The 17,308-nt window shown below is 45.2% G+C and overlaps 1 protein-coding gene across 1 annotated transcript in view; it reads left to right on the forward strand.

Moving 5' to 3' along the window:
* LOC147672473 (UDP-N-acetylglucosamine transferase subunit ALG13-like) overlaps window positions 1-17,308 on the forward strand; it is a gene marked incomplete at its 5' end in the record, with an annotated part of 438,517 nt that overhangs the window by 134,745 nt on the left and 286,464 nt on the right. Inside the window, one exon of the mRNA XM_086948010.1 lies at window positions 11,442-11,513. Coding sequence (XP_086804136.1) covers window positions 11,442-11,513 — 72 coding nt within the window. The remainder of the gene's footprint in view (window positions 1-11,441; window positions 11,514-17,308) is intronic.

Raw genomic sequence — 17,308 nt, forward strand, 5'->3', positions numbered from 1 at the left:
GATGATGCTGTCTTTCTATCCAAAACATCAAACAGGCTTCAGCTCTTGATTAATAATTTTGTTACCTTTATGGAAAATAACGTATGAAAGTAAATCTAAAGAAAACTGTCACAATGGTGTGTGGAAAGGGAAGAGCTAAAAAGAGGACACATCATACAAAGGGAGAGAGACTAGCCGAGTCACAAATATTCTCATATCTGGGAATACAAATGACTGTATCAGGGAGCTGGGAAAGTCAAATAAAAATCTCCAAATTGAAATTTCTCAGATTTATGGAATCCATTTTTAGATTTGCGAGCAAAATAGGACCGAAAACCAATTGGGGAGATACTGACTATCTATAAAAGTAAATACCTAAGTGCTGGGTCCGGTGCTGCTCTGCGGGAGTCTACTAATAGCGCCCAGCTGCAAACCCTTGAATATTTCCCTTGCTCATCTGCTGGCTGTTCCTAAAACAAGATCAGTATATATATTGCACATAACGAAGTGGCAGTCCCCTTTTTTGAGGATGATTTATATATTAGCCCCGTCCTCATGTGGTACAATATATAGAACAAAGTAGGGACCGAGTTTTCAAAGGTGATATCAGACTGTCTAATGTTAGATGCTTGGAAGAAAATAAATTGGTTTGCGTATATAGCTAGCCAACTAAAAAAGGTGAATAATAGCATCGTAGTCAAGAATACAGATCCTTGTACTGGGGTGAATGTATGACATTGTTCTACATTCTGTCCATTAACTGTGTTTTTTGCAATTTTATCCCCAAGTGTGCTGGGTATACTCAGACGTGAGTCCCAGGCTCTCCACACCGCTGGAGTCAAGCTATCCAGGCTGATGAAGGCTGATAGCCAGAAACCGGTCCTTGGATGCTTGATTCCGGTCTGGGAAAGACTTGGCTTGGTAGTTCTGACTGGACTGTTACCATGAGGCACAGGGTCAGAGCTGATTTGTATATAGCCAGTGTCTAACCTAGGGTGGTGTGGAGTGCAAAAAAACGATGGATTTAGGCCCAGATCCTTGTACTGGGGTGAATGTATGACATTGTTCTACATTCTGTCCATCAACGGTGTTTTTTGCGTATATAGCTAGCCAATTAAAAAAGGTGAATAATAGCATCGGAGTCAAGAATACAGATAAAATCCTAGAATACACTAAAACGGTTGTATGTCATTACATCGCATACTAATACCACGCATGACATTACAACGCGGGTATTACTATGCGATGTCAATGACATGCAATTACGCTGTGATGGCTGTTCCCTCACCAAAACTGATATTAAATGTATACCTAGGGGTAAGTGCTTTAAAAAGAGACACCCATGAAAGGAAAAAATCTATGGTGTGTAGATCTCTCGGGCCCAGTACTGGTGGGACTGCAAAATTACTTGTAAAGAACAGTCAATATACGTTTTATCTTACTAGACTTCATATAGGAACACTACACCTAAGGGTTGCCTTCCTAAAATTGGGACACGGAACAATATTCTGCTAAATTGCCCAAGTGATGGTAGAACTAATCAACGCACAATGCACCTTATCCTTTTTTGCTGCTTGTACAAGGACCCTGGGAAGCGATTGTAGCACCAGTTTTTAAAACTGGTAGTTATATTTATTATCCGTATGCTTTTTATTATTTATGTGCTCTGGAAAATGGGGATATATGTCTACGTGTCATAGCTTTCATCATATCTGCCCTGGGAAGAAGGAAAAACCTTAGACATTTGGAAGCTTTAACCTAGGAGCCTACTTTGTAAACCTGTCTCCCACAAACTGTCTTTGATGATAAATGTCACTCGCGGATTTGGTTAGATTGTATGAGTAGTGGAAGATCCCGGCGATTGTTTTTAAAGTTATAATTGGTTTGTCATATAGGATACTGGTCTGCCCTTTAAAAGTTGGTTTCCATGATGTAATATCTTAAATGTTATAGCCTTCTGATTACGGGAACGGGCATTCAGACATGTGTTTCTGCATTGTTTAAGTAATCTATTAATTGTGATATGTTTATTGCTTTTATTGTGTTATTTTATAGCTTTATTTCTATAAACCAAATAAAGTGATTTGAATTGATCTCTGCAGTGCTCATCACATTTCTCTTTTTGGCTCCGAATTCACTTTTTGCAGGCATATGAACTAAACGTTTCATAGCTACTCATCCATTTTAGGTATCATTTAGTATTCGGACTGTCCTTGGACATTGTGAATGGATCTTTACCATTGGAATCTGGGGATAACATGTAGGCATTCAGTTTGTCATGCAGTTCCTTCTTTTTCATTCCACATCTGTGTTCCACTTGACTTCTATTTTTGTGGTACTTTTCTACTGTTTTATTGCTTACTGGATGACAATCCAGACATTCTGTATATCATAATTTTAGCTGAAAATACTTTCATTTACCATTTGGTAAACAAGACGCAGTTGTCAGCCAATTATTAATTTCAGAAACTATATCTGAAATGTATTATTCAAAATCTTAATTAAACATTGGGTTTTTGTGCAGGCACTTTACAGCCATAATCAATGTAGCAATTTTAGTGCGCTATCAACACCCTATTAACAGCCATCAAATCTGCTGCCCAATCAACACTGGACAACGTTTTATACTTGCAGCTGTCCTTAACTTGGACATGCCAGCCATCTTGAACCTTTTCAACTAGTCGCTGCATTTCCAAGTCTTCCCTCCTTATTTTGCCATGTCCAGACTGCCATTAAAAAAAATAACTTTTTTTGCCCCATGCTCTTTTATTTCAGAATCTCAGGGAAGGGATTCAACAGACAACTTTCTTTCTACATCAAAAGTAACACCCTGCTGGATGATTCCCAGACTGTATTCCTCCTGCATTTTAGTACATAAACTGTGTTGGTTGTCGTTGTTGGGCTCTGCCACCCCGAATCCTTCTAGAACAAGCACCGGCATTCGATAGGGTATCTCTCACATCCTGATAAGCACGACTCATCCTGGACATCCCCCGCCGCAGCCACATCTCCGGACACCTGAGAGGCCTGCACTGGCTCCCGGTCAACAAGCGAATCACCTTCCGTCTCCTCACCCACGCACACAAAGCCCTGCACAACCAAGGCCCAGGATACCTTAACAGCCGCCTCAACTTCTACGCTCCCAAACGCCAGCTTCGATCGATCACCCACACCCTCGCCGCCGCCCCCCGCATCCGAAGAGCCACAGCAGGAGGAAGGTCCTTTTCCTACCTCGCCGCCAAGACCTGGAACTCCCCCCCGACCCACATCCGCCTGACCCAGGACCATCTTGCCTTCAGGAAGCAGCTCAAGACCTGGCTGTTCGAGCAGTAGCGGACCCCTCCTCCCCTAGCGCCTTGAGACCCCCCGGGTGAGTAGTGCGCTATACAAATGCTTTGATTGATTGATCATGTGCCTTTATGAATGCTGAATCTTCTTGAAAGCATTGAAATGGCTTTTCTTCCTCCTTTCTGCTCGGTCTATACTTCCAACACTTTTTCAGTCTTTGTCTACACTGACTTTGGGGTGCCTCAGGGACCAACCCTTTTTAATACCTGCATTGCTCCTCGCGCATCCATTATGCTGTCTTGGTTTTAATTTAGGATTTTATAGGGGGGAAGGGAAAATTATCAATTCGTCGCACATAATGCCTCCCAACATTGAAGATCACATTTCATTTTGAGCTTCAGCAGTCTGGATGCAAAACAATCATTTAAAGCTCAACAGCAACGAAACAGATTTGTTTTTTTCAGACATATCTCTTCCACCTGGTTGCCGTCTTGTTGGCCTCTAGATCTGAGCTCCCAACACAACAGTGAATTCTGTGGTTAAAAAAAATAAAACTGTGATTCTTCTTTGATTTGGATATAGCAGCTTTTAAACAGATGATTTCACCCTGTTCCTAGATCTTGAAGATCATCAGGAAATCTAATCCTTTTCCCTGTCATCTTGCAGATCCATTGCATTTATACTAGAATATGAAAATTCACTATATCTGTGCTTATCTATCTTGTACAACTGCTTCAAATTGTACAGACTTCCGCGGCCTGTTTCATCCTCAACATTCCCTGGCTAAGGACGTTCCGTTCAGACACTTATTTTTGTTGGGCACTAACCATTTGTTTGTCAACCAACTACTTGTTTTCTGTTGTGTTTCAACATATGTCCTTTACTGTTATGCAGCCTTTGAAAAGTCACTCTGACGAAACGCGTCGGCTGTCATCTAATATTGAAAATTGGACCGACTGTAACTATTCCTCATTATTTTGTGCTGCCAACGCTCTTTTCGAAAAAAAGTGTGCAGTCATCGCTCTTTTCTAAATATTATGGTTCAATAGAACATATTTATTGTTGGACTGTAAATTTAGAAAATAGAACTAGTTAGGAAGAGACTGTCTGTAAATCTTAACCTGTGAAAGAGATAATTGTTTGGAAAATATAGAATATAAATGTATTGGGAATAAAGAAATCGGTTTGTTTCACGACATTCTCTCTTGGACAGACTTGTATTCTAATTGTTTCACATTTGAATGTTGAGTGTCGGGGTGTATTCTGAAGATATTTGGCACGTGGACCTTGGTCCAACGTACACCACACCTAAGGTAGTAAGAAGGGTGTGGTATCACCCTATGTGGCACAATCACTCACACTGATGCTGTATACTTAGATATGTGTTCTACATGCCCACTAAATTTTGTTATACATGGTGCTATTCATTTTTAGGTCGAGCTGATGTTGCATTCATGCAAAGCATGAATGCATCAGCTCGACAACTTATGCTGCCCGTATTCAGGAGAGTGGACAGCTACCAGACGCGCGCTTTGACGAGGTCGGATTTCACCTCGGGAGCGAGCGTCTGATAGCTGCGCATGCGTGGTGCAAGCCCTGGCTCTCACACAGACACAGACAGCCCCCACCCCTCTGCATTCACGCACGCACACACACACACAGGCGCGCGCATGCACACGCAGGCATACAGTACACATACAGGCACACATACAGGCACACTATCCCCTACCTCGCATTCTCTCACAATCACACACAGTCACGCATGCGCACACACTTTCCTTCGCGCACACACGCGCGCACACACTCCCACCTCCCCACCCCCCCAGGCATACACACAGGCACGCACGCACGCACTTCACATCAGCCCTGGGCCCCACTCACCGACTGCGCTCTTCCGGCGGGGCTCCTCACGGCGCGGCGCGTCTCATCCTCTAAATCGGGGCTCCCTCAGGTCAGAGGAGCCCCGCAACAGGCGCCACACTCCTCCTTCTCCCCGGCCCCCTCCTGGGGACCCGGGCTATCCCGGACGTCAGGGCGCTCCATGCGCCGGCAGCTCGCAGCTCGCGGACCTCGGGAGGCGGGACTTCCGGTCGGCCGCGAGCGGATTGGCCGGCCGGCCAAGAGCTTCCGGGTCGCCGCGGGCAGCGCGGCGGCACTCTCGCGATCAACACAACAACAGGAGATGTGCATGCGACTGGCTGCTGGCGTCTCGCGTCTCTTCCGCCTTGTTACACCCTGCTTTTACTCTACGTAGTCTGTCTAGTACTCCTGCCTCTCCCATTGCGGAAGTTTCCTACTTGTGACCGGTATCTAAAAGATTGCATCTCTCTAGGAAATAATTGTGAGATTCAGAATGTACAAAATGAACTGATCCCTTTTGTGTGCATGCATCCGGCTCAAGCAGGATTGGGGTCACGCTTAGTTTAAGTGGGAGCCACACCTATTTTAAGATGTCAGAGCCACTCTCTATGCTGATTGTAGTGTTCCTGCTGTGTTAAGATCTTGTGTGACTCCCGTTATTGAATCAGAAAACAGTAGCTGACCCTAGGCAGTTCTGCGGGGCGTTGTTTAAAACTCAAGTTTCCAGTTCTATGCAGGGGTAGCGCATTCATTCTATTTTTGCTTTGCATTCTGGGACTTATAGTGCAGGTTTTACCATTGTGATCAACAAGACTAGAAGTCCCAGGATGTAAAGTAAAACCCTGAACTGTATTTGATAGTCACGTAAGGACCCGGGGAAATTGAGCGTTCTACCATTGCAGGTAACTACGGTTGAAGCATTGCAAAGCTAGTGAATGCTATAGTAATTTGTATATTTGTCTGTTCAGGATCTCACCAGAGTGTCATAAACGGCCCGACAGATATAGAAGGGATGTCCTACCGTATTTACAGTATACCATAGCTTGTGTTTGCCATCGATGTGGCAAACGTCATTCACCACCCCGGACATTTGCCCTTTTCCTAGTTAGCACAGGTGTCACTAGTGGGAGCGTGAATACATTCGAGATCAGCAATCGATTGGTAGGCCTGGTCCCCCTCTGACGTGGCGGCTTCCTCTGCTGAAGCCTGAAGGCATTATATTTCAGAGTGGGATGGGAGTAGGAATGCCGTTATGGCACAGGAGAGCACTCTGCTCGGGGCTGGTAAAAACCTATTAGCAAGCTTTTTGCTCCTACATACACAGCATGCATGTCTTCGGGCGAGGCGGTCAGGTGCGCCTCTGATTTAGCAGATTTTATTCGTTTTTTGCTCCCTCCTAAAATAACTTATTCCGAGCCTTTCTATGTGAGCAGGGGTTAATGTCAGAAACTTCAATTCTCGCCTTTGTTTGTTTTACTCCTTGGGGAATGGTTTCACTTTGAAAAGTTGCCATTGCTTCGCCGATTAACAATACATTATCGCACACGATTCATAATTGGGTTAAATACGAATCTTGTTAAGTTCACGGCTATTGCTTTGCTGCTGACAAAGTGAGAGATTGCTTTACATTGGTATAGTAAATGTTGCCCGCTCGTTACTGCTTGGTTGGGCAGTCCGATCTGTTCAGATACCACCTGCGAAATCTGTGCTATGACAGGCCCCCTCTGCTCGGCCTTAATACATTTGGCACCCACTTAGAGATTACCTAAGAGCTGGAGTGACCTGTGAGACTTCTATGTCTATGCCAAGGGGCCATTGATTTCCTGTGTGGGTCAGACAAGCCTCCTTTGCAGTCGTGGGTGGGGTTCTAACGGCCATTTGCACACATGAGCGCAAGATTGCGTGGCGCGTCAAGCCCCTGCGACTCCCATGAACCTTCTGCACCAGCACTGTGAAATATGTACCCAAGTGCGGCATAGACGGAGCCCTAGGGGTGAAACACTCACAGAAGCATAGGTGCTGACATCAGACCCCATCATTACCCACATGGGTGGATCTACCAAAACATTCTGGATCTTTGATTTATGTGGTGTCAGACCCGTGTGCTTCTAACGATGGGCTCTTGAGGCCTTGCTTTGCACTCATGGATGAGGGGCTCCAGCCAGAGCCATTAGCTTGTTTGCCATTTCCAGATCCATCAGCATAGATTGCTAGGGTGGTTCCAGACCCTCTACACCCCTAGGTGGCTCTTGCAGTAACTTTGATGGAGTTGCACATTGAATCCCTTGCATCATGACAATCGTTGATCACTCCACTTAAGGAACTCCTGTCAAAGTGACTTTGAGAGAAGTTTTGAGAGGTCTGTAACATGATCGAAAAGCAGGAATTCTATTTTAATTCAATGAACAACAGTTGAGAATAGATTCATTTGTATCCACTATTTGAATGCTCTTCAGATTTCTTGGCCTGATGAGCTTGAAGACGGTGTGCACTCCCACTTCTATGGTGCCCCTGCCCACACCACAAATATTTGAATTCAGCAGAGTCCCTTGTGGTAGAGTAGTTCTACTATGAGCATAGCTGAAGGGTTAGGAAGTGGTTGAGGTTTTCGTTGACAGGTTGGTGGAAGTCTCCGAGGCAGCCCACGCCGCTGTGCTATGATGACTTCCCCAGCAGGCACTTTACGAGAAGAGTAACGCCAAAAGGCTCACCTGACTATGGTGACCTCCTCAGCATTATTTTGTTTTTGTGAAACGAACACTAAACTGGGGGCCAGCTTATAAACAGAAGTAAAACTCAAAAAGTCTCTGGCATGCTGGCAGTTTCCTCCCAACGTAAAGGACTTTTTGGTAATTTTTCATACCTCGGATCACCATCACCAGGCCTTGTGTGGAGGGCCCAGAAAGAAAAAAATATCAGAAAGCACACCTTAATTAGGGTGAGCTTGGAAAACTGAGAAGCTAGCTAGAGTTTTCCAACAAGTCGTGCTAGCTGTGTGTCCACTAGTGAAAACTCACAAGTTTTCCCCCACCTCTGAACGAGGTGAGGGAGCTGGGGCTTCGGCGGATTGGCACATGCAATGGTTTACAACAGGTATGCTATAGGTGTCACATTTGCGAAAGTTATAACTATTGGCATTGTAAATGACAAAGCTATTAATTTAGCTATTTTCAAAAACAACATATAAATAAAAAAAAATTGTCATTTACAAGACCAATAGCTCAAACTTTCCTAATGCGAGACCTATTGCATTGCAAATGCTTGTTTCCACTACTACCCTATCTTGTTGTATTCCCTCACTACAGTCTATCTCCCCTTTTCTACAAGACCTCAACTGGCTTCCTGTTATGGAGTGGGTGGTCTTTGTCTTTTTCTCCCTTAAAAGGCCTTTTATCATTTTGGCCCTGGTCATCTTCAACTTTATTTTCAAACCTTAAACTCATTTGCTCAAATCAGATGCGTCTTTGTTCTTCAAATACTCCAAATCAAAGAAGCCTTTCTGGTGGCCCATCAGTTTTCCTTTTTTGCTGCTACAATTTGGAACTCCTTGCCTCTATCCATCTGAACTGCCCTAGCTTTAACCAAATGAAATCATTCACTTCAATTTTACAGCATTAACCTTCATGAAACCTGGCTCTTTAAAGACTATTACTTTTCACTCTGTTTCTATTTTCGTACATCCCATTCTGTTTAATTCCTTTGCTAATATGTTGTCACCTTCAAAATGCGCAGGTCAGTAAGACATGATTTTAAAGGGAGTTATGCCTTTTGACTCTGACCACTTTACAAGTGTGCTCTTATAAATGTTGTTTTTACAGTCAAGATGACTTCTGCAACTTCTTCAAAGAGGCAAAAGAATTCTAGCAGGCATTACTCTATCTCCATTCATGTAGTAAGAATATTTGGGAATTGCGGTGAAAGGCCTGACCGTTCGGGTTTGATAGAGGAACAGAATAATGAATGCTGAGCACTAAGATATTGGTGTACACGATTCTCGTTACCCAGTCTGGATCAATCTTATTAAGCTGTGCCTGATCATCCTGCAGGACGTATTGAGAAGTGGAATGAGCAAACTCATACCACAGGTCCCAGGGCCAGCTAAAACTTGAATGCATTCCTCAGGGTACCATTCAGAGGGAGGTCTATGGCACAAAACTGAAGGAACTTCCTAGGTCATGATGCAGAGGGCCATGAAGGATTACCCATTTTGATCTGGATACTTTTGCCTCGATCACTTCGAGGTGTTCTTCCCACTCGTGGCACTCTTTCAAGGGGTATGGCGTCCCAGCATTTAGTCCATTATCCACACCATCCTGCCTGTTGATGTATGAGATGTGAGGTGCTGTTCTATGGGATCACATTAGCGCTCCCAGAGTTGGATGGGAGAAGTTCCTTCTTGGCAAGGTGGACCTCTCTCTGCTCCAGCGCATTTATATTGGACGATGCTTCGACATGGACCAAAACTCCTGAGCTGTTTTTTTTTTTCCTATACAGACTCCGCAGTCCAGTGCGCGGGTGCCAGGGATCAAGGTAGTTTGCGCTTGTGAAGGGCTGAAAGGGCAAGTCGCCTTGCAGTTGGAACTGTCCATCCCCAATGCAGTTCTGAGTGAACCAATTAAAATGCATGCACCAAACAGAGCGGTTTGAGTGTTGGAGTCACTGTCATCTCTGCAGCACTGGAGTCCCCGCATCCACCATGTGCCATTTGAAACAAACCGGATGCACAAGGCCATGGGTCCTAGCGGATGTAAGACCTGGAGAGTCAGAAAGCTCAATTGCTAAGGAGGAAGAAGAAAGGCTTTCATACAGGTTATGTGCTGTGCATCATCTGTTAAGGTCAAACTGTGCTGTGAAGTGAGTTTGGCATTACTATCAAAGCATATAAATCCCAAGTCATGGAGTAGAAACACCCTGCACCAAAGCTGTTCCTTGGATCCAGTGATCGAAGTATGAAAATACATGGTTCTTGAGTCTCAGTGAAGTCTCCACAACTGCTAACACTTTTGTAAAGTAAACAGTAGGGTAAAGAAACAGTAGTCAGCCCAAATGACCAAACCACAATTTGCTGGGAACCGCTTGATGTGACTGTGTGGTAGATTAAAATAGGCATCCTGATAAACCAGGCGCACCAGCCAATCTCCCCTTTTCAGGGCCTGGAAGGCTTGACTAAGGGACAGCATCTTGAATTTTCCCTGCAAATGTGCAAGTTCAGAAGGCAGAGATTCAGGATTTCTCTGACCCATGTTTTTCTTTGTGGCCAAGAGGTGAATGGAATGAAATGCCCCTTTCCCCCAGAGTGATCACCTCTGTGTACCCTTTGGCAGCACATGAAACCTCCATTTTAGTTAGTGAAATAACGCTAAAACTGCATGCTGCATATGGGAGGCAGGCAGTCTGTCCTTTACAACATTTGCTTCCCTCTTTTAAAAGTCCAGTGATCCAAGCATCACTCCTGTTTGGTAATGATCAGTTAAGGCTTTCTTTAATTACATATTGGTCCTGTCAAGACCAAAACATGCTACTTGGGGATATATTTAAGTATGGTAGAGTAGACTTTTCTCAAATGTTTTGTAGGTAAACTGTATTAGCCTGTCCTTGTGGTTCTAATCCTACATCCAGGTAGCAGATATTTATGCTTGTTTAATAGCAAATTGACCATCACAATACTTTTGCAATAGTGGCAGCATCTTTCATTAGTAGCAGTCCGTTTGGTTCGTGCGGTCCAGTCAAAAGTATATGAAAAGTTGGGGATATACTGTTAACTGCGGAAGTGCATTCATAAACATTTATAAACTATTAAACATTTTTAGAACTTTTTTACATGTTATTCATTAGCGTCATCCACCAGTCAGTTATGCAAAGAATAAGGTAGACACTTTAGCGGATAATGCTTATGGCACTTACTAATGACACATGGTAATGATAGAACAATGATACCAGTCTTTGCCGGAGGTCATTTTCCGTTCTTTGCGCTGTCTTTTGTAAATTTCTTGATAAACAATGTTAACCTTTCTTGGTCTAAGTAGCTGTGGAAGTAATTTTGGGCAGTTGATTTGCATATGATTGTAACAGTACGTTGTTTTATTTATGTGTAATGTGGAGGGATCGAGAAAGCCAAGTGAGAATACGTGGTTTGAGGCTGCATTTCACGGCCGCCCCGTGGAGCAGGTATGCATCAAACTAATAGTTCAGCTTCTTAAATGATTCACGACTTTACTGCTGGCAATTGTAGTTTTTGATGGTTATTGTGCCATTTTATTTAGTTGGGTGTTTATTTAATGTATATCTGTGTTGAACAATGTTTGTCTTTAAAGTCTCTTCAAGAAGGACGACCCCGTTCTGTGTCCTCTCAAGATGGAATTGCTTCATACAGCTATTCCCAGGAGGTAACCTGATTTATATGTATATCTGTGAATTATTACATTTTTCAATCCATTGGTCATGTTAAAAATGACCTGCTGGTCTATTGTCTGTTTTGTTTTAATTATTTAAATTTGATGGTGTGAATCCATATTTAACTGTGTAGTATTGTCAAGTATGCCTTTCTAATGGTTATTTTCTCCTGCATACACATGAACTGTTTAATCAGTCCAAGTACTTACTGGTCAGTCAGTATCTGCAAAGCCACCAACCAGTGCCATAGAAGCTTCAACAATTGTTCCCGGGCACTACGCAATATATGCCATCCACTATTTGTGTTCGCCCATTTTCTTTGTTCCTATTTTGTGTGCGCCCCCAGATAACCCTTGAACATTTTTATTTTTTATGGCTCATTTTGGAACCTGATGGACTCATGCTTCTGAAGAAAGTAGCTACTGGTTAATGTGGATCAGCTGACTTAACCTTGCAGCATCTGCAAGTCTGTATACTACAGAATCATTAAGAAGATCACCATGGTGTGCAACTGCCGTCTCCATTCTTGTGGGAGAGTTTGAATGCCTCTGAAACCTTATCTTGGTGCAGGCTTCTTCAAACTTGTTACATTGCAGAGAATCTGAGTCACGAAGAAGCATTGTTGCATTACCAATCGCTTATTGAGGGCAACATTTTCCATTGAGTGCACTGAATTTTAATTTTCTAATGATGTAGCTAGAGTCTAATGATTAGAGTCGGACTAGCAGCGGGTTTCACCAATTGGTTTCCAAATCAAACTGTCCCCTAGAGATGCATTTCTAGAAGTGAGTAACAGTGATCAATAAAAGGGATGACGATTGCAGGTTTTTCATGGGATTGAATGACTTCAAGCAATTGTACTAGAAAATGTGTTAACTTCATGTGCTAGCCAGTGTAATATGTAGACAGAGTTAAACATTTTGGAATGTGCAGTAGTAGTGGCAAATAGGTTTGTTTTGATTACAATCACATATACATATCTCATATAAAAAAAATAAGTGCATATGAATACAAATAAAAACCAATAAAAGCATCAGCTATTTGAAACACGCCTAACCTTCATTATTTCTTACCAAATCCATACAGCGCTCAAAACCCATTTAATAGGCCCTATGTGCATCGCTTCACATCTATCATTCTTCCGGAGTTCATTGCAATAAGTAAACCACTAAATTTCATGGTTTCATTTCCTGGTACAAAGAGATTGGGTGTGCAACTGGGGGGGCATAAAAGTGACCTATTAAACTTGTCTTCCACAGATAGCTTATCAACTTTATCAAATTCCCAAAATTCAGGTCCATCTAGTGCAGATGCTTGTGCCATGTACCTATGAAGTTCAATAGCTGGCGAGGTCGCTGTGGTAGCTTGCAGTCTTTTTTTAAATATTATCTCATGTGAGAAAGTGGCTCTATATGTACTGGTCAATAATGAAGTACAGTGTGTATAGAGTCCACCAACCCCAAAGGTATAACAGAGGTTAAAGTCAGGACTGACCTTACTTGTGGTAGCTTGGTCTAGCAGTAAGGCAGTACCAGAGGGCAGTGCAAAGCATTTGTTGTACACACTCAGTCAGCAAAGGATTTCACACACTCAAAGACTGAACTCAGGCCAATGGTTTTTATATCCAAAGATATGGTTGTTTTATTTTTGGAACCAACAAGGATAAAAAATATACTTTGCTAGATATGAGAACTCTCATGTAATTACTTTGCAATGAAGCAATACAGTTGGTGAACACAATAGGTACAGGAGTTGCTGAAGGCAAGTCAAGTCTAGACACACTTTAGCATTGAGCTCAATGGATTGTTACCTTAAAAGTACAGTTGATTACAGTACAGATTACTTTAGTAGTTCCAGGACTAGATCCTAAATTCAGTCCTGGGGTATAAGCTAAAACCAGATTAGCAAAAACGTTTTAGTTACTTTGGTGAATTTTCATGAATATAAAGCGGTTTTAAAAGTCCACACGTAAAAACTTTTCAATGACAATCTGACAATGTTATTCAATGGGAGAAAATTCAGGTTGCAGGTAAAGTACGATCGTGTTACTTTTTTAATCCATTACTGGGCTTCTAGGGCCAGCACGGGGGTCAGAACATAAAACGGGTAGGTAATTGTGTTTCAGTATTTTGTATGATTTTTAAAGAATATTTCAAGTTTTCAAAAGTAGGCACTGAAAAGAAATTTCATAGAAAAGCAGACAATGGGTACCTATCGAGAAAATGCAGATTACTAGTAAACCCGGTAAGGATTACTTTTGCAGTTCAGTACTGGGCTACAAGGTACAGTAGTGGCTTCTCGCCTGGTTGCAGTCTTGGGCTGATTTTATATGAATATTTGCAGTTTTCAAAACTTCACACTTAGAACATTATTGAGTCAAAATGGGTCAATGCTATTCAATGGCAGGTAAGTGAGTTACTGGTTTCCAGGTGAGTATTTGGCTGGTGAAGTTAAGGTTCCGGGTATAGACTCAGGGGTCCACCAGTGTCAGGTAAGTACAGTCGGTTCCGCACTAGCAGCGCGGTGCCGGCCGGGTGCGGGGGTAGGTAGGCCCAATGATATCCAATGAGGGAAAAACGGGTCTTCGGTTGGTGACTGCTGGCTAGCAGGTTACGCGGCTGTGGGAGCTGGGCTCCTGGTCACTTGCTCAGGGTTATGGGGAAGTAGGATAGGACAAAGGTGGCACAACCAGCGGCACTCGGGCGGCTGGGTGCAGGGTGCTTTTGAGCCGTCGGGCGCTCAACGTTATTCAATGGGAAAGGTCAAAAAGGAACAAAGGCTGCAGGCTCGGGGACAGACTCTCCAGGGCCGACTAGCACTTCAAGAGGTAAGTTGGGATCTTGTAGCACAGGTAGGTAAACCAAAGGGAGGCACAGGGGGCTGTAGGGTGCCGGGTGCAGGGGTGTCTTTGGGTGTCGGAAAAGCTCACCCTCGGCTGGTCGCGGTTGGGGTGGCCCCTGGTTCTGAGTCTATAGGCGTCGGCTGGTTCATCAAGGAGGGTCTTTGGGCCCTGGACTTCGGGTTCCAGTCGCCGGGGGGACGTCCTCGTGGTCTTGGTTTGGTTGGGCCCGGCCCGGGCTCGTCGGGTGCAGAGTCGGCTGGTCCGGAGCTTCCTGGTTGGCACCAGGTGGGTTGTTGCAGCAGAGCCTCTGCTGATGGGAGTCACAGTATTTAAGAGGGTCAAGGCAGGCAGGTCCTCCGGGTGTCCCAAGGTTGCTGTCTGCAGGAGTCTCCGGGTTTAGGCAAGAGCTGGTTCCAGGATCGACAGGCCCGTAGGGCTGGGGCCAAGTCAGTTGTTGTCGTCCTGTTAGCAGCTTCAAGGCGGGTCTTCTTCTTGATCTTCTTTCTACTTTTCGTATCGGGATCTGACTCTTAGGAAAAATACGTTTAAGTTACACGATTTACAATGGTGCCCTAGGGGCACGACAAACCATATACTAAGTAAGTGGAATGTGAAAGTCAATAATAGGAATGGAGCTGTCCAGAGGTTGTAGGATCGCTGGGACCACGCTATACTAACTTGAGGTAAGTAATAGGAGGCCCACGGAATGCGTGTGCAGAGTGTGAACTCACAAGCGAGATGCTTACAAACATCTATGGACAGTACAGTTTAAGGAAAAGGTGAGTACGAACGTCCCTGACTAGATAGGACCAAAACGACTGTGGAACTGGACACTAGGAGTCAAGCTACCCTTGAGCACCGAGATGCTCGTGTTACCTCACCCACAGGCTGCGGGTGCATAGGTGCCAAGTCGTGTTGGGTTCCGCCGTTGAAGTCTATGGAGCCTGGAGGAAAAGATGCTGCAGGCGGTCAGGAGGAAGATGTCCGGTGTGATCCAAGGGTGGATCAGTGAAGAGAAGGACCTGAAAGCAGAGGGGACAATGTTCAAAGTCACTAGCCAGTGACTGGAGTGGAACCAGGAGTGGAACCAGATGTCGTCGTCGCGATCAGGTGAAGGTGGACGCTTGTCTTCTGCAGCCACGTGGACCAGGTGGTGTCTTCGATGACCAAGATGGAGGCACGAGCTGTCCCACGCAGGCTCTCGCTGTCGGCGGTGTCTTCTTCGGATTCGGAGTCAACAGGCCTTGGCAAAGACTCACGCGGTGAGTTGGAACGGCGTCTGGAGTGGACCAGGAGGGTCCGGGGTGCTCCTCTTTTGGAAGGGAGCAAGGGCCAGTCTGGAGCTACCAGACCAGCAGTGAAGGTTTCGCAGTTCGTCGTCTAGGAGGCCACTAGCCAGCCGGCAAGTGACCAGAAAATGCGTCGAGCAGCAAGCAGGCAGAAGGGCCCCACGCAGATCTCGTGGATGCTGGAGGGCTGGTCTTCGGTGCAGGAGCTGCTCGGCGTCTGGGCTTCTCAGTCCCCAAAGCACTTGGACGAGGATGCCTCTGAAGTCGTGCTGGAGCGAAGTGCTGCTTCTTTCAAGATGGCCGGTCCCTCGTGTCTCGTCGCACCCACGGATCTCAGCTGTGCTGCAGATGTAGGTAGAGGTCGGAGAGGTCTGGGAATCCGGGTCTCGTCGGGCTCTGAAGTCTGGATCCTTGCAGGAAGACGACATAGGGAAGCCGCTGTACGCTGATGGTGCCTGCTTGTGCAGGGTGGACATTCCTTGCCCACAAGGGAGATTTCTTCAGTCTTCTGTGGAGCATAACGTCGAAGTCCAGAGTTTCTTCTTGTAAAGTTGTTCAGGATAATCTAATTTGGAATGGGACCAGCTCCTACCTTTATCCGGCTAAAGGGGGTTGCACTACGACTAGGTCCCTCCTCTGGGTGGGACCAGGAAGGGGGGTGGTTACACCCCCTTCCTTTGTCCGGTCTTGCGCCAGCTCTGGGGCTGGAGTGCCCCAGGAACTGGTTTAGACCGGTGTATGCACAGGGACACCTTGTGTGCCCCAGGCATGTCGCAACAGCGGATTGCCAACTGGCCCTTTTCGGGTTCCACCCTCTTCGGGACCCATGCGGATGAGGAAATGGCCCGCATGGAGACGGAAGTTGAAACGCTGAAGGCTCTGGGCTTGGAGAAGCCAAAGAAACAGCGGAAGTCTTTCCGTCCCTACCAATGGCGCTACTCCTCCCAGCGATTTCAGCGTGGGCAGGGTCGCCAAGCTGGTCAACAGCAGCAGCAACAACAACAATATCAGAGGCAGCCCTTCCAGAAGAGGCAGAGGCAACCAGCAGTCCGCATCGGGGAATAAGGGCCCGGCTGGGTCTAATCCCTGAGGAATTACTTCCCCCTCTTCTGTTGCCCACTCCGGTGGGGGGAAGCATTCAGAATTACCTTGCAGAGTGGAGAAAAATTACTCAGGACAAGTGGGTGCTGTAAATTGTTTTCAATGGATACAGTCTACGTTTTCTAAGCCCTCCTCCAGCTATCCCACTGGTTCGCTCGCAGTACCTGCTGCGCGAACTTCAAGCGGAGGCCAATAACCTGTTACGAAAAAGGGCGATTGAAGGCGTCACTCTGTCTTAAAGGGAAAAGGGTCTATACTCAAAGTTCTTTCTTGCGCGCAAAAAGGACAAAAACGAGTTCAGGCCCATTCTGGATTGGCGACAAGCAAACAAATGGATTTGCAGGGAGAAATATTGCATGCTGTCCTTGCACCATATTTATCCTCCGCTGCATCGAGGAGTCTGGCTTTGCGCAATAGATCTGCAGGATGCGTACTTCCATGTACCCATTGCACAGAAATCTGGGAAGTTCCTTGCGCTTCCTAGTCGGCACCAACCACTATCAATACACGGTGCTTCCATTTGCTCTGAGGAAGAACAAGGTGTTTGTCTACCCGT

Source organism: Lissotriton vulgaris, unplaced genomic scaffold (assembly GCF_964263255.1).
Source record: "Lissotriton vulgaris unplaced genomic scaffold, aLisVul1.2 SCAFFOLD_699, whole genome shotgun sequence".
Taxonomy (NCBI): Eukaryota; Metazoa; Chordata; class Amphibia; order Caudata; family Salamandridae; genus Lissotriton; species Lissotriton vulgaris.